Source organism: Rhineura floridana, chromosome 16 (genome assembly GCF_030035675.1).
Source record: "Rhineura floridana isolate rRhiFlo1 chromosome 16, rRhiFlo1.hap2, whole genome shotgun sequence".
Classification (NCBI taxonomy): Eukaryota; Metazoa; Chordata; class Lepidosauria; order Squamata; family Rhineuridae; genus Rhineura; species Rhineura floridana.
Window position 1 is genome coordinate 2,106,739 of NC_084495.1, and position 15,766 is coordinate 2,122,504.

At 48.0% G+C, this 15,766-nt stretch overlaps 1 protein-coding gene across 4 annotated transcripts in view; it reads left to right on the plus strand.

Annotated features, from left to right (window-relative positions):
• The first annotated feature begins 713 nt into the window (after window positions 1-713).
• Window positions 714-15,766, plus strand: part of EDA2R (ectodysplasin A2 receptor) — a 35,719-nt gene continuing 20,666 nt past the window's right edge. The window contains exons 1-5 of one of the 4 annotated variants that reach the window (XM_061598181.1): window positions 714-825; window positions 4,706-4,829; window positions 7,783-7,893; window positions 9,640-9,818; window positions 11,445-11,530. In XM_061598181.1, the coding sequence (XP_061454165.1) occupies window positions 4,782-4,829; window positions 7,783-7,893; window positions 9,640-9,818; window positions 11,445-11,530 (424 nt within the window). In that variant the 5' untranslated portion in view covers window positions 714-825; window positions 4,706-4,781. Of the gene's footprint in view, window positions 826-1,055; window positions 1,643-4,705; window positions 4,830-7,782; window positions 7,894-9,639; window positions 9,819-11,444; window positions 11,531-15,766 lie in introns of those variants that run through there. The other 3 variants (XM_061598183.1, XM_061598182.1, XM_061598184.1) reach the window with 3 other exon arrangements.

Genomic DNA, 15,766 nt, shown 5'->3' on the forward strand with positions numbered 1-15,766 from the left:
TTTTGCCAAACCTGGATATGTGTGCTTTCTTAATATAACTGGGGGAAGTGCTTATTTTCAACACTTTTAAACTGGCTGGATGTGCGTCACTTTATTGTGGTTTGAAATGTGGTAAAACCCATCAGGTAGATCATGAATGCCACATTCCAATCAAGTGGGTGGTGAATGCCACATTATTTGCCCAACAGATGCAATTTGTATAAGCTTTGGAGCACTCCTGTGCTCCTAATGAGTGGAGGAAGATTGCCACAAGTGGCATATATGGAACCTCCAGGGTCAGTGGCAGTAAACCACTGAATATGCTGGGGACTTAGGGAGCAACAGTGGGAGAGGGCGGTTGTGTCCTGCCTGTCACTTGGCCACTGTGGGAGAGGGAAGGCGGGGGCAGAGCAGAACTTTGGTCTGAGCCATATTCTCCTGTGCCTTAAACAGTCACCCGGCAGGCTGAAGTGCACCTGTTGAACGAAGGCCTGCGGCTCATCAGTGGCGGCATAGGGTTATTAGTTGGTGTCGTCGCGGCCGCGGGCCAGTCCCCTCTCCACCCCGTTCGCCTGGCCTGGCTCTGGCCTCTCGCAGCCCCCCGCCCCCGGCGTCCCGTCCCGAAGGAAAGGCCAGTCGAGCGCATCCCTCCTTTGACAGCCCGGCGCAGGCCACGCCCTCAGGGCGCTCCATCTGCAGAGCGGCTCGGGCGGCAGCCAATGGGAGAGCGCCCCTCCGCCTGCGCGCCCCTCTGCCGGGATCCTGCGCGGGAGGTCGGCGGGCGCGCCGGGGGAGGCAGCAGAGCCCCGCACAGTCCCGCGGGAAGAGCGAGCCGCAGGAGGGCAGGTAAGGGGCTCGCCGGACAGGTGCGCGCTTCGCCCTCGACGCCCCGCAAGAGCGGCGTGCGGAGAAGCGGCGCCTGCCCCCAGGGGAACGGCGAGGGGAGGCAAGGCTGGCGTGGGCATGTCTGGGCACGACCCCGCAGCCCACTTCGCCCGGGACGGAGGGAGCTTGCCGGCGGGCGGGGTCGGGTGCTTTTTGGGGTGGGGGCAGCAGGAGAGGAGGAGGGAAGCGCTTGCCGGCTGCTGCAGAGCGGACCTGCCGTCAGAAGCGAGGGAGGAAGGCAGAACGGGCAGCAGCGGCGTGGTGACGGGGTGGCTTCCCAAATTAAAGAAATCCGGCCGCGGGGGCCCGAGCGGCGCTTGGCCCGAGCGGGCTGCAGCTGCCCGAGCGGCGATCCGGCCTGGAGGGCAGCCAGGGCGGGGAAGTTGAGCCGGGTCCACGTGGGCTCCGTGCCGGGCAAGCCCGGGCTTGCAGCGCCGGGTCAGCGGAGGAGAGGCCTCGCCTGTCTCCGCCGGCTCTGGGGCGACCCCCGCCAGCCGACGCGGCGCTTGGAGCCCGGCGCTCGGCCCTCGAAGGACTAGACGGCCCGCGGGCGGCGGGGGCCCGGAGAGCCTCCTCCGGGGGGCACCGCCGCCCGTCTCGCGCTGGGAGCCAAGAACCGCGCAACGCAGGAAGGGCAGCGCTTCCTCCTTCCCTCGTTTTCCAAACCGGGCAGGTCTCCGGCAGCACCCCTGGAGCTGCGGCTTACACGTCGGAAGGGAGCGCCCCGTCCAAGGGGGCCTCCGATGGAGTCGCATCTCCGAAAAGGAGGACCGCAGAGGTCAGCTGATGCTCCTTCCTATTTGGCAATCGCGACTCCGGGCTGCGTTCAACGATGTCCTGCTCAGAGTAGACCGGTTGGAATGACTGAACCTAACGTGGTCATGTCTGAGTAGGACCGGCATTGAATGACGCCCTATCATTTAAACAGACCTCCGATCCTCTGCAGGACCGACGGTGCGCGGTGCCCTCTTCTTTCTCATGTGCCTTTCTCTTTCAAGCAGACTTGGAGCAGAGGATGGTCCTGTGCCCAGGTGTCCTAGGGCGGCAGTCCAAGATGCACGCTGCATGGCGCTTAGTGGGACTCGTTTCTTAATAAACTTGCTTGGGGTTGCTCTGTCGTTTTAGGGAGGGCTTTGGGTTTAAGCACTAAACTGAGCTTCTTTATATTGCACAGTCAGTGCGCTTTGGTGCTTGACAGAGCAAACCAAACCAAAAACTGGCCATTGGCCAGAAACAATCTTTCCCTGAAAGTCTGTTTTCTGCTCTCCGTTCTTTTGGTTAGTTTCCTTTCTTCTTTCTAGTTCCCAGTGTTCTGCTGCCCCCTCCAACTTGGGCCAAGAACTAGAACCAAGAGCTGGGCCTCCTAGGGAGGAAGCAGATGTAGCCTGGCGTGTGCATGCCTGTGCATGCACACACACTCTTTGTCCCTGCAGGCTCTTTCCCTCCATCTCATCTGGGAGTGTGTGGCAAAGCTAAGCAGGCACGTGGCAGCCTTTGCTAATGGGGATCCTGGGGGAGGGGTGCAATGCGCAGACAGCCCAGAGGCACATTGCCTGCAGTAAGCAAACCCTCCCTCAGCACACCCTCCCCTCCATAACAATTGGCATTTTACTCTGACTTATTAAGCCATGGTTAGGAATCGCATAAGGGTAACCCCATATTATGGACCATTGTGTGTAATTAATATTGATATATTTAGGCCTCAATCCTAGGCCCTCTTGTTTATTTATAGAAGTATTTGTAAAGTGCCTTTCGCTCCTAACAGAAAAGAGGACGGGCTGTTATTTTTGTTCATTTTGAGGCAGTGGGAGCCGTGGGGTATAAATCAAACAAATAAAAATAAGACACCTGACTTCTTAAAGACCAGGATTTTAGGAGCCCTCCTGGCCTGTGGACGCAAGGCGGCCCTCGGGGCTGTGGAAATGCCTCTTGTTCCCTGGGTGGAGGATAGAGAAGGGGGAGGGGTTCGCAATCTCCGACTTTCGTGTGGCTGGAGCGTCGCCTGCGGCCCGAAGTGGACGCACCCTTGGCTCCACCTGCTGCTGGCAGGCAGCCCCAAGGAGGTTGCCCCCAGGAGCATGCAGCCTTGGGCTGTAGGCGGAGTTGCGCTGCCTGCCTGGTGTGTTCTAAATGTGCATGGCATGAGGCTAAAGATAGGGCAGCATGCTGAGGGTCCTGTCATCTGAATATACTCCTGGTGGTATGCTGTGTCTTGAGTGCAGAAGAGATGAGGGGCAGGCAGTCGTGCAGTGGCAAATTCAGAAGTGCAGAGTCCCTGCATGATAGTAACAGCCATGCCCCTTCCTATCTTTTTTTTTGGGGGGGGGGCTGCTGGATTGAGAATGAGATCCTTATCAATGCCTTTTCCCACAACAATAGACATCCCTAGGAGCCAATAAGCATGAAAAGGGAAAGTGTTAGCTGCAGAGAAGGGACTTCTCAGTGGCTAACTCACCTCCTTTCACTCTGATGGACTCCAATCAGAAGGAAAGGGCAAGGAAGCATGTTAGCAGACTCTTCCCAGTAGCTAACTCACTCCCCTCTCTTGCTGGTAGGCTCATAAGATGCTGGGGACATGGGGACCCTGCTCCCCAAAAAGTAAGGTGTCTAAGACCCCCTAAGACCTTGGTCAACTACACCCCTGGGGGTGAGAGTCTTTTTGCTTTCTATTTTCTTGCTCTCCAGTACTTTCCATGGGGCCTTTCTGATTTACACTACTTCTGAAATGGGTGGAATATTATGCTGGCATTAGAAATGGGTCTAGGACTGGAGGGAGTCTAAGATTTGGCATATTCAGCTTCTTCCTTGTCACACTCCTGTCTCTGCCTTGTTTTGACCCCTCTGTCTGCGGTGCAAATACCTTGGTGTAGAGCTCCGCCAGTGTTTCTTTCTACGATGTTACACTGACACATCTCCTCCAGCTGAGACGTATGCCAGGATATGCTTAGTGTAATAGGGTTTCTACCATATCCTAAAGCCCCCGAGCCCACACTTCCCCATCCTGATGCTTCTGGAGGTTTTGGACTATAGCTGCAGCCAGAACGGCCAATAGTTGGGATGGTGGGGGTTGTAGCCCAAAATATCCAGAGGGCAGAAGGTCAGGGAAGGGTGGCCTAGCCAGTGTATCTGGACTGCACCATTTATAGCACAATCCTATACATGTCTACTCAGAAGTAAGTACCACCATGCTTAGATGGGCTTGCTGCCACATTAGGCTGTATCCTGTTGCAGACCTAGTTTTGATGGGTGTTAACTTTGGACTAAGTTTAAAGAAAAATAGAACAATGGGTGAACTTTAGAGGGAATAAATTGTTTCATTATTAAAGATGAGGGCGAGTTCATACTTAACACGGGTGGACTTAAGCCAGGAAGGTGGTTTATAAATATTTAAATAATATATATATATGTTACAGGAACAGTGGAAGAAAGGAGACTACAGATACTGATTTATGCACTATAGATATATTATTTTTAAAAGGATAAGTGGAGAACTAATCTTCTCTCATTATTATCTGAAGTAATTAGTACGATCTTATTGTGATCTTTAAATAAGAAAAAAAGTGTGTTGTTGCCCTTGGCTTGCTAGCTAAACTTTACATGTAGATAGTTAAACCTCTCCTTTGGCCTTCAGTTTTATTTTTGATCACTTGCAAGGTGATCATTAGTTGACTGACTTTCCACTAACTTTCATAATGGATAATTGCTTGCTTGCTTTTAAAACAGTAGGCTTGTAGTTAGTTACAAAACAGTTGCTTTATATCTTGGTGTACAAGAGACTTTTTTGGGGGGGAAACAAAATTGGCTTCTTTGGAAAACTTTTTTCCCCTTTCATTTTGCATAGTTTAGATTCCAAGGAATCCCCCGGACACCTGCTAGCCACAGATTTCCACATCTGATCAAGTTAGGGATGAATTGACATGAAGAAGGAAGCAGCACTGGTGCTTATGCTGATGTTTGTTATGGAGGTAGGAATCTGCTCTGCTCACTTCTGGTCCCTTTCATGAAACATGCATGCTCTCCAGCTGAGGGGTGGTCAGCTGGAGGGGATATAGATGTTTGCAAGATAGCAGTTGCACATATCTGCAATGGAAGAGGTGATTAGATAAATTAATGGCAGATACACCTATCAGTGGGCTGGAAGATAGTTTCAGAGATGGTGTGGTCCTGAAAACCAATAGCCAAAAGTAAGGTTGCAGTTCTATACCCATTCTGCCAGGAAGTAAGTCCCATTTAACACAGTGGGACTCAGTTATTGTTATTAATTACCCACCCTTCACCCAAAGGTCCCAGGGTGAGTTGCAATAATTTTATAATACAGCATTAAAAATAACCCACATCATAGAATAGGGTGGGTGCTAAAGATATGCATCTCAGATGTCAAAGCTCAGGGTAAAAAGGTGCATCTTCAGCATTCACATGAAACTGTACAATGAAGTTGCCACATGCAACTTAGGGGCCACAGAGAATGGCTCCTGCTGGGAGGAAGGGCGGGATATAAATCAAATAAAAAATAAATAAATGTCCTCTCCCGCCCCGAGCTTATGAGGGTGGCAGAACTAGGCTTGCCTGGGATTGCACTGCAAATGTATTAATACATGCACTGATGATGATGACTACATTTATGTCCCACCTTCCTTCCAAGGAGCTCAAGATGGCATACATGGTCCTCCCCTTCCCTTTCTCCATTTTATATTCATGACAACCCTATGAGGTAGGTTAGACTGAAAGACAGCGACTGGCCCATGGTCCCTCAGTGAGCTTCATGGGTGAGTGGGGATTTGAACCCAGGTCCTAATCCAACACTAGCTTGCTTAGAGTGTTACTTATTTCAGTTGCAGGAACTGGAATTAGAGCACTCGGGGCAGGGGTTCACTCAAAACTCGATACCAACTTAGTCTGCTTGGATGACTGTGACCCAGCAGTGGTGAGTGATGGGGGGTGAAGTGGCAACTGTGCCCTCCTGGCAGCCGTGGTGCATTCACTGGGACAGGGCGGGACAGTGGTAAGGCCAGGGGAACTCTGAATTGGTGGGATTGGCTTCCTGCAGGCGTGTGCAGGGATGCTGATGCTTCCAAACTGGAGCTCCCCAATCTTGCCAACATCCATCCTCATCCTAGTGAATGTAGTGCTGCTAGGCGGGCAGTGCTCCTCAGTTCCCTGTCACTGGTTCTGAAGCAGAAATTCAAACTTTAGTTCAGGGCAAAGTGAATTCATATGCATTTTAAACATAAAATTGCATTCCGTGGCAGCTTCTCATCTCCACTGAAATATCTGCCACAGAATATAATTGATTTAGTTAGCAGATGAGGAGAACTTGATAGTTCTTGCCTCTGATGAAGGGCAGTTCAATTCTTGAATAATCCACAGAGCAATCATGCAGCTTCTGTTGTAATTCTTGCCACTGTAAAGCTGAGGCGCAGTAGTTGCTTCAAAAGCAGCGAGAATGTTTTTTCTGGCTGTATTTTGAAGCAAATCTGCCCTTGGCTGGACACACCTCCCTTCCTCACTGATAACTTTAATCACTGTCTCTGCCTGAGCCTACAGCAAAGCATTTCCATTGGCCACACCTGGAGGGCCAACGGGTTGATCTACCAATCAGTTCCTCAATCTTTCTGAAGCTAAATTTTAAAAAATGCACTGGAGCTGATCCAGCCAGGTTTTAGAGTAAAAAGGGGCAGAGTTCGACTAGCGTCATGTGCCCCCATTTTCAGAAAACAGAGGGGAAGATGCATTGGAACCAGCACAACAGTAAGTATGGGGGGGGGTGATATAGTGCTATGCTTCATCTACACTAGTGGATGTGATGCATACTTGTGGGTGGTGAAGAAGGTACAATTTGCCTGAGCACCCATTTTTATTTTTATTTTTCTCCATCTTTATTCCATAAAGTATTGAATTTATGCCAAAGCACTTGAAGTGTAATTGCCCAATTACTTTCATGACTTGTAAAAAATGTTGTAAAATGTTAGCAAGTTTTTAGCACAATCTGCAGCTAAAAGGAAAAAATAAACAAGTTGCTAAAATAGTGGTTGTTGGAAAGGCAACAGGCTTCTTAACTAGCATGGTCACACTTTATAATTTAAGTGCTGTTGTGCAAATATTTTAATATATTTTTAAAGAAATATATAGTAGGAAAAGCATTTTTACATTAATTAAAAAATGATTGATAAACAATCTCAGTGATAAAACAGTGCCAACCAGAAAGTTATTAGGGAAGGTGTGTCAAGGTGGTGAGCGTTACCTGCCTGATAGGTCATGCATGTTTCAAAACTCAGCTTTAAAGCTGGATTTTCCTTTGAAAAGAAACAACATTGCAGGGAAAACATTGGAGAGCAATGAACTGACAGCATCACCATGATGCCCCATAAAAAGTTAGTGAACTGCACGTGGCCGTTCCACAGTAAATGCCTATTCTTGAAGCCCCCATAGCCATGGGAACACCTTTGCTGCTGCTTGCTTTTCTGAGTTTCCCAACATGCAAGTTGCCCTAGTAGATCAGAACAAAGGTCCATCCAGCTCGGTTCTGTTGCAAAGCATGGCCAGTCAGATGCTCTTGGATACTCACAGGCAGGACGTGAACAGTGTTTTCTTTTGTTTGTCTCCAAATATTCAGCAGTATAATGGATGTGGTGTGTTCATCATTTAGCACCATGTGTAGTAATTTGGAAGTTTTGTGTGCAATGGACACAAGTAGAAGCATTTCTCAGTTAGAAAGTTAAGCCCTAAGAACAAAGTTCATTATGCTGGGTGAGATATTATCTTCGTAGTTCAGTTTACTGTCTTAACAGTGGAATCCCTAGGAAGGCTCACAACTGGGAGATAATGGCAACCATCAGGGTTAAAGATAGCTGCCATTTCATGTTAGACTATCATTTTGGACTGTCAGCAGGCTATTAAGTCCCTCTTTTTCTTCAACAGGTGCCACAATTGCCTGCAAATCCAACAGAATGCCGAGAGAGCGAATACCTGGATGATCAGGGGAAATGCACCCCTTGTAAGGAATGTGGCCCTGGATTGGAGCTTTCCAAGGTAATGTGAAGATATGCAGGGCTGTTGCAAAGATTTTCTGTGCCCAGTACATAAGATTTACTCTTTCAACAAGCCTTTTAGGTTGAGACCTATCCCAGTCTGCATCTGTGTTAGAATTGCTTAATATGTTTTTAACCCTTTAATTTTTTTTAATGTTTTTAACGTTTTGTTTTAATGTATTTTAAGATGTTTTTATGATGTTTTAATGTTTTTTTAGCGCTTTGTTTGCCGCCCTGGGCTCCTGCTGGGAGGAAGGGCGGGATACAAATTAAATAATAAATAAATAAAATAAGATGTATTCAGACACATCTGCATGTGCGCACATGTGTGCACCCACACACACTCAACTGCTTTGAGTCCCCCTGAGTAGATTCTCCTTCATATCTATAACCTTGAAGAGATGACGCAGCTTCATTTTAGGCCATTGGCCCACTTTTCTTCACAGTGCCTCATGTTCTGGCAGGGACTATTTAGTATCTAAGATGTAGAGAGGCCCCTTCTCGGCCCTGATGTCATTGAGCTGGAGATGCAGATGACCGATGTAGGCTAACCTTTGAACAGTGGCCTCTCCCTGATTCAAAATGTGGGTAGTTCAGTAATTCAGTATTTCTGAGGAATGTCTGACAAGGTAGACTAAGGAAGACGAAGTATCAGTGGGGGTGGGGAGGGTCCATGCAAGAGCTGAAGATGTGCTGGGGGAACCTGCAGATCTTGTGCAAATGGGAGTCAAGCAACTGCACTGGATTCTGGACAGATGAATATAAGAAGTTGTGTTGTCCTGAGTTTTGGTCCGTCACCCTCCATATACTTTGACTGGCAGCAGTTCTCTAGGGCAGCCTTTCCCAACAGAGCTGGCTGAGTGCTGGTACCTCATACTGGAGTGTTTGCCAGTAGTGCTCCCCGGAGCTCCATTTGCCTAGAGATGGTGGAGTTGAGCCTGGATCCTTATAAGTGCAGAGCAATTCGAGGCAAAGGCAATCAAAACCAAGGCAAAATTGGTGCAGCTAGTTGGCTGGGGCAGTCTGCAGCTTTGAGGTGGCCTTTATCCCTCTGCTCCGTGACTATTTTCTGGTCTCTGTTTCTCTGTCAAACAATATACAATATGCATTCAGGGAGAAACAAGTGAGAGAATTGTTAGTGAGTATAATTTTTAAAAGACAGTTCCCGGTGACAATTCTCTGCACATGGACCTGGGAGTAAGACTCCTTGAGGTCAGGTCTGCTGTGGGGTAGACGTATATAGAAATGCACTATTAAGTGTTTTTGCTGTATATTCAATACCCCAAGAGTTCCCTAATTGTTAGAATGGATATGTTGGCCATCTTCTTTCCCTTACGCCACTTTGGCCCCTTTCCTAGCTGTGGGCAGGCACTCCTATAAGGTCCCCATTTTTTTCTTCTCTTCTGAGCTGAATTTGAGGGGCTGCCTCTGGGCTCGTTTGCCTTCCTCAGCCCCATCCTGGCTGGAGAAGGGAAGCGGATAGAGTAGATGCAATTGAGAGCCCAGCCCATGGGCTTCCAGCTGGGCTCTTTTGGTTTCAGTACGTACACTTGTAGAGTGCTGAGTTGTCATTTGACTTCCAGCTGAAAAAGTGGTGGAAATGATGGTGAACCTTTTGTCTGTGGTGTCTCATCTGAGATGGCTCTTCCATACAAGCCAGTTCTCATTTCTTGCTGCCGTTATCCAGTGCTGTACTTGCACGTGTGGACAAGGCTGTAGCTATGGCTATGTTTGTGTATCTTTGTAGCAATGTGGTTATGGTGAAGGAAGCAATGCACAATGCACTCCATGCCACCCGAAGAGGTTCAAGGACAGTTGGGGTCACCATGGCTGCAAGCCCTGCCTCTCTTGCAGTCTGATCAACAGGATCCAGAAATCCAACTGCACTGCCACCTCGGATGCAGCCTGTGGAGAGTGTTTCCCTGGGTAAGTACTACAATGTGGACTTCAAATACATAATGTGTATAAAACTCAACAGGCACGGTAATGGTGAGGAGTGACCTCAGCCCCAGCCAGCATGGAAGCATGATGCTAGGGCTGATGGGAGGATGGTCATGGGAGGATGGTGCCTGATGGGACCTCTAGTCCAAAACATCTGGAGGACACCAAGTTAGGGAAGGCTGACTCAAATGAATGATTTACATGTTGAGGATCCACACTGGGTCTTTCTTTGGTCAGTGGCTGCTGTTCAATAGAAACACTTTGCTGATCTGAAAATGGTATTTAAGGGGATAGGGTGGATAAAAGGTCATGGGTGGAATTATGAAGCACTTTGCAGCTATAGCCTAATTCAGTATATTTCAAGCTGCTTTCCAGGAGTTCCTGAAAAGCTTATTAGTCATCAGTGAAAAGATTAATGGTGGAAAAGCTTTCCTGACAGGCACCTTCTTCCCCATTACTGATTTCCCTGTGCAATCCTGCCAACACTAGGTAAAAGTTGCATCCATTGGTCCCTCCACTTTTGGCTCTGACCCTGCACAACACACCTCTGGCATGCAGTGTTGCCCACAAGGGAACGTGGCCCTTGTGTTGGAATAGATCCCCCACCCCTCCTTCAGAGTGCCCCTTCAATTCACAGCGAGCAAACAGGTTGACCTGCGAGCTGCATGAACTCTGCATGCCAGAATTCTCCAAAATGGCAAATTAAAGGGTGAATCGCTATGGTCAGGTCTTCCTGAAGGTAAGCGGCTGACATCTACTTGGGTGACCAATCCAGTGGAAGAAAACCATTTTGTCCTGGTTGATAGACATGTTCTCCACACTGTGCGGCACAGACATAGATGCTGTTTCTCTCATCGGCGTAGTACTCTAAAATCAGACACCCATCTTCCAGGGTTACTGTTGTCCATGAAAGCCAATTCACGTGAGCCAGTTAGTATGCTGAAAATGTCAGACGAGAAAATCCAAACCACATTCAAATCCTAATTCACATTCATTGAGTGCTCAGCTCGAAACTCAAACCACGGACATCATTTAGCCCCTTCTCCTATTCATGCTTCTTGTCCCACGAATGGGGGCAGGCCTTGCCTGGCATCCAAGTCACTGGATGAGCTCAGAGAAGGAGAGTTTAGTTGGGCACCTTTGCTGAGCAGCAAGCAAGAGGGTGAATAAGCCAACTTACCCTTTCCCTCTCATTCCTCCTCTTTGCTGACTACCAGAGCTCTGCTGTCCATTCATGGAACTTTGCACCTTCACCTTTGCACATGCAGGAGCTGGATTGTGGCACACACTTAATGTGCTGTTGGCTCCAGCCCATTTGGGCTGCTGTTTGATGCACTGAGTATGAACTGGGCACCTGGTTAAGCACTCATCTGATCACTTCACCAAGTGTTGAACTCTGCAATCACACATTGTAACAGTTTGGGTCTATGAATTGGCCCTTTGTGCTGCAACATTAAGGGAGACAAGGAGTCGGTGTGGAAAAATATTTCAGCAACAGCAATAATAAGCCAACAATTGCTTTTCAGAGCACCATATGTTACTCAGGTTTGTTTGGTTCATGGCTCTCTTTACTTCCTTCTCATTAAACATCTGTTCCATTTTTCTTCACAGTTTCTACAGGAAAACCCAAATTGGAGGATCTCGGGATCAAGAATGCGTCCCTTGCACAAAGCAGACTCCCTCATCAGAGCTACAGTGTATGTATCTATTGGCTCTTCTGCCAGGAGATTGTCCTGATTCAGATTGCTATTTTTCAGGCCACTTAAATCCAGAATAGTCTTAACCATTGCAGTGAGAAAAGTACAATGTTTACTCTGTGCTTAAAAAGAAATATAAATCCTACACCAAGAAAAACTGGATTCTGCAATTCTGTATCCATTAATGCACATTGTGCAAACTGCATGTAATGTCTTATTTCATAAAACTTATTCTGCTGGTCACAAGAAACAATAAGGACCTTTGCTAGGACCATAAATCCTGTCCGTGTCCCTGGAAGCCCAACTCAAACCATCACACCACCTCCTACCAAGCTTCTGAGATTTGTTCATCAGGCATTTCAAGCGATTTTTGCAGCCAAGAGGGCTAGAAACATACAAGTTAGTTTAGAAAGGATTTTGTAGTGCTGAATTCTGCATCCGAGACTACATTTTCTGCTTGCACAAAACTTCCACCCATCTTCTTTTCTTTTTTAGCAATCAATATGGTGCAGTTTAACTTCATTGGGCGCTAACTCTCACTTGTCACCTTCCTGCAATAGGGGGAGTTCCATAGATGGCGCTCAGAGCTTTAAATAGCAGTTAACTCACAGAGGAAACACCGATCCTCCCTGAAATGGTTTTAGCTGTCTTCCTGTCATGCCTGCAGATTAACGCTGCATATAGGAAAGAGGATTATCTTCAGAGACTTGAGGCCTGTAACAAATTTCAGTCTTGTAAGCTGCAAGATGGAAGTGCCACTCTGCGTTATTTTTATTATTACTAGAATTTATTACCTTGCTGCCTCTATTGCGTCTGCGGAGTGTTGTCCCAGGAGGCTGTTCCAGGTGGTCCGAAGCCTGGTTGGTCCAGTTGCTCAGGAACCCTTGGAACAGTCAAAGGCCTCCTGTGACCTATTAGCAAAACACTTCGCTGATAAAATCGAACACTTACGGAGCTCGATCCCGCGCGCCGTGGACACAGTCGATGAACCAGAGTTGGCCAGTTGCAAGCCGGTAAATTGGGATCGGTTTCGGCTTCTCCCTTCTGAGGAAGTGGACAAGGTGCTTTCATCTGTGAAGCCAACCACTTGTCTTACTGATCCTTGCCCTTCGTGGCTCCTTGTGAGCTGCAGAGAGAAATTGGGCGAGGGGATCAAAGCGGTGGTAAACGCATCCTTGAAAGAGGGTGTGATGCCATCAGCCTTCAAGGAGGCAATTGTAAAGCCCATCTTAAAGAAGCCCTCCTTGGATCCCCAAGTGTTAGATAATTTCCGCCCAATTTCGAATCTACCATTTCTGGGCAAGGTCATTGAGCGAGTGGTGGCCAACCAGTTGTCAGCACACTTGGATGAAACGGATTATTTGGATCCATACCAATCGGGTTTCAGGACTGGTCACGGAACTGAAACAGCCTTGGTCGCTCTGGTTGATGATTTGAGGAGGGCATTAGATAGGGGAGAATCCACCTTTCTTGTCCTCCTCGATCTCTCAGCGGCTTTTGATACTGTCAACCACAGTATCCTTCTGCTTCGCCTGGAGGGATTGGGAATTGGAGGCACTGTATTACAGTGGTTCCATTCCTTTCTCTCCGACAGGTACCAACAGGTAGCGTTGGGGGAGGAGGTATCAGACCCTTGGCCTCTCAATTGTGGTGTGCCACAGGGCTCTATCCTCTCTCCCATGCTATTTAACGTCTATATGAAGCCGCTGGGAGCAATCATCAGGAGATTTGGGCTGCAGTGTCATCAGTATGTGGATGACACTCAGCTCTATCTCTCGTTTAAACCAGAGTTGGCTGTGGAGACCTTGTCCAACTGCCTGGAATCTGTGAGTGGATGGATGGGAAGGAACAAGCTGAAGTTGAACCCTGATAAAACCGAGGTACTACTTGTGGGGGACAAGAGAAGGTTGGGTGACATTGACCTGAAGTTCAATGGGGTGAGTTTACCCCTAAAGGACCAGGTCCGCAGCCTTGGGGTTGTGCTTGATTCCAGGCTGTCCATGGAGGCTCAGATTTCGGCAGTGAGCCGGGCAGCCTGGTACCAACTACACCTCATACGAAGGCTGCAACCCTACCTTCCTGTTCATCAGCTCCCACTGGTGGTACACGCCCTGATCACCTCTCGTTTGGACTACTGTAATGCGCTCTACGTGGGGTTACCCTTGAAAACGGTCCGGAAATTACAACTGATACAAAATGCGGCGGCTCGACTACTTACGAATAGTCGCCGCCGAGATCACATCACACCAGTGTTGTTCGACCTACACTGGCTTCCAGTTGTTTTCCGAGCCCAATTCAAGGTGTTGGTATTGACCTTTAAATCCCTATACGGTTTCGGCCCAGTTTATCTCACGGAGCGCCTTCAACGCCACCAATTATGCCGCCCGACAAGATCGGCCACACAGGGCGTTCTCTCAATCCCGCCAACAAAAACAGCCAGATTGGCGGGTACAAGAGAGAGGGCATTCTCAGTGGCGGCCCCCACTCTTTGGAACTCCCTCCCACAAGATCTCCGGCATGCCTCTTCCCTAAATGTATTTCGGAAAGCCTTAAAGACCTGGCTTTTTCAGCAGGCCTTCGGGGTATCCGGGGAGGGTTAATCGATATAATTGTAATGCCTCCTACCCAGTTTTAATATTGTTGTTGTAGATCTATTGTTTTTATTGTATTACTGTATTTTATTAATTGTATTTTAATAATTTTGTAAGTCGCCTTGAGTGGCCATTGGCCAGATAGGCGACGAAGAAATTAAATTTATTATTATTATTATTATTACAACAATTTTAAAACAATAATTAAAACAGTCAAAAACAGCCTAAACAACATTATACGTTATACTCTTCCTGCCCAGCAAAAATATTGATTGAATGACAGCTGATAACTGGGTTCCATTGCCTATTGTATGCAAACATACGACACCCTCCTTACAGACGCTGTTATCAACCGGGGAAGAAGACGGACGCGTTATAATATATTCTATTATGGAATGTGCTACTGCGGAGTATAATTTTGTTGGAGCTCTTCCCGGGAGTAGTTGGCCTTGACAGCTGGAGCAGTTACTCGGCTGCTGCCCTCGGAGGAGGCCTGCATCTGCTCAGTGTCGATTAAGAACAGCATTGACAGGAGAGACGGCTCTACCTGAAATTATTGCTGCTGTTGCTTGTTGATTAACTCCATCTACGAATCTTAGTGAGAGTTTTACTCTTTGCAGACTCATACCCAAGTCTCTGGCCGTACTTCAGTGAGTTTGCCATCAAGTGCTGATTCATCTGCTGGTTTAACCGTTCAGTGACTGTGTCATGTTGTCTCAGTACATTCTTCATGAGCAGTGTTTTGCCAGCTATAAGAACATTTCCAAGAACAGTGATAATCCTAGTGGGGAGCTAGGTCAGAAAGATCCAGGAGTTGGACAAGGATTAGGTTATCCTAATACATCAGTCGTGAAGAGGATTCCTCCTCCAGGAACATCACTACAGGAGAGTCGCTGTTAAACAACTACTTCTCTTATGAGAATCTCATGAGACTTCTATTGAGAATTTTACCTTCGTCCAATCCTAGCTCCTATTTGCAAGTGCTGTTGTCTCTGGCTGTAACAACTGGAAGACTGGTAGAGGGCTTCTGGACCCCGATGAAGGCGGTTGGTCGCTGCCTCTAGGGACAAGGGGTGGAGAGACATTGGAAACTGGAGAGCTCAATCCATGATTCGTTTTTAGAGTATTTGGGGTGGTTTTAAGGGTGGGCGGCCTGCCTGAGTTGCGGACTCTAGTGTTAGGGGCATGTGCATATCAAGGGGGAGGGAGGGGGGAGGCCAAGATATAATGAGGCTGGACAGCAGATGCTGGTGGGGTGCTAGCGGCAGGCCACATCAGGTAAGAGGAACTAGGGAGAGATACGTAATATCTGTCCCTTGTTCCGGGCCTGCCCAACACCGGAAGATAGCTGGGGGATGCGGGACTCCATGCTCTGACCTTCGGTTGTTGCTGTGCAATGACAGGTCTATTGCCCCAAAAAATCTCTCATCCATGATATGATACTGGATGAGGGCACGGTTATGGTTTTAAATTTTAACATTTTAATGTATTGTTTTTTATCTTGTACGTCGCCCAGAGTGGCTGGACAACCAGTCAGATGGGTGATTAATAAATTTAATAAATAAATAAATAAATCTGGCATGTATTACGGAAACCTGGCTGGATGAGGCCACAGCTCCCATCCTTGAGGCCATGTGTCCAGCTG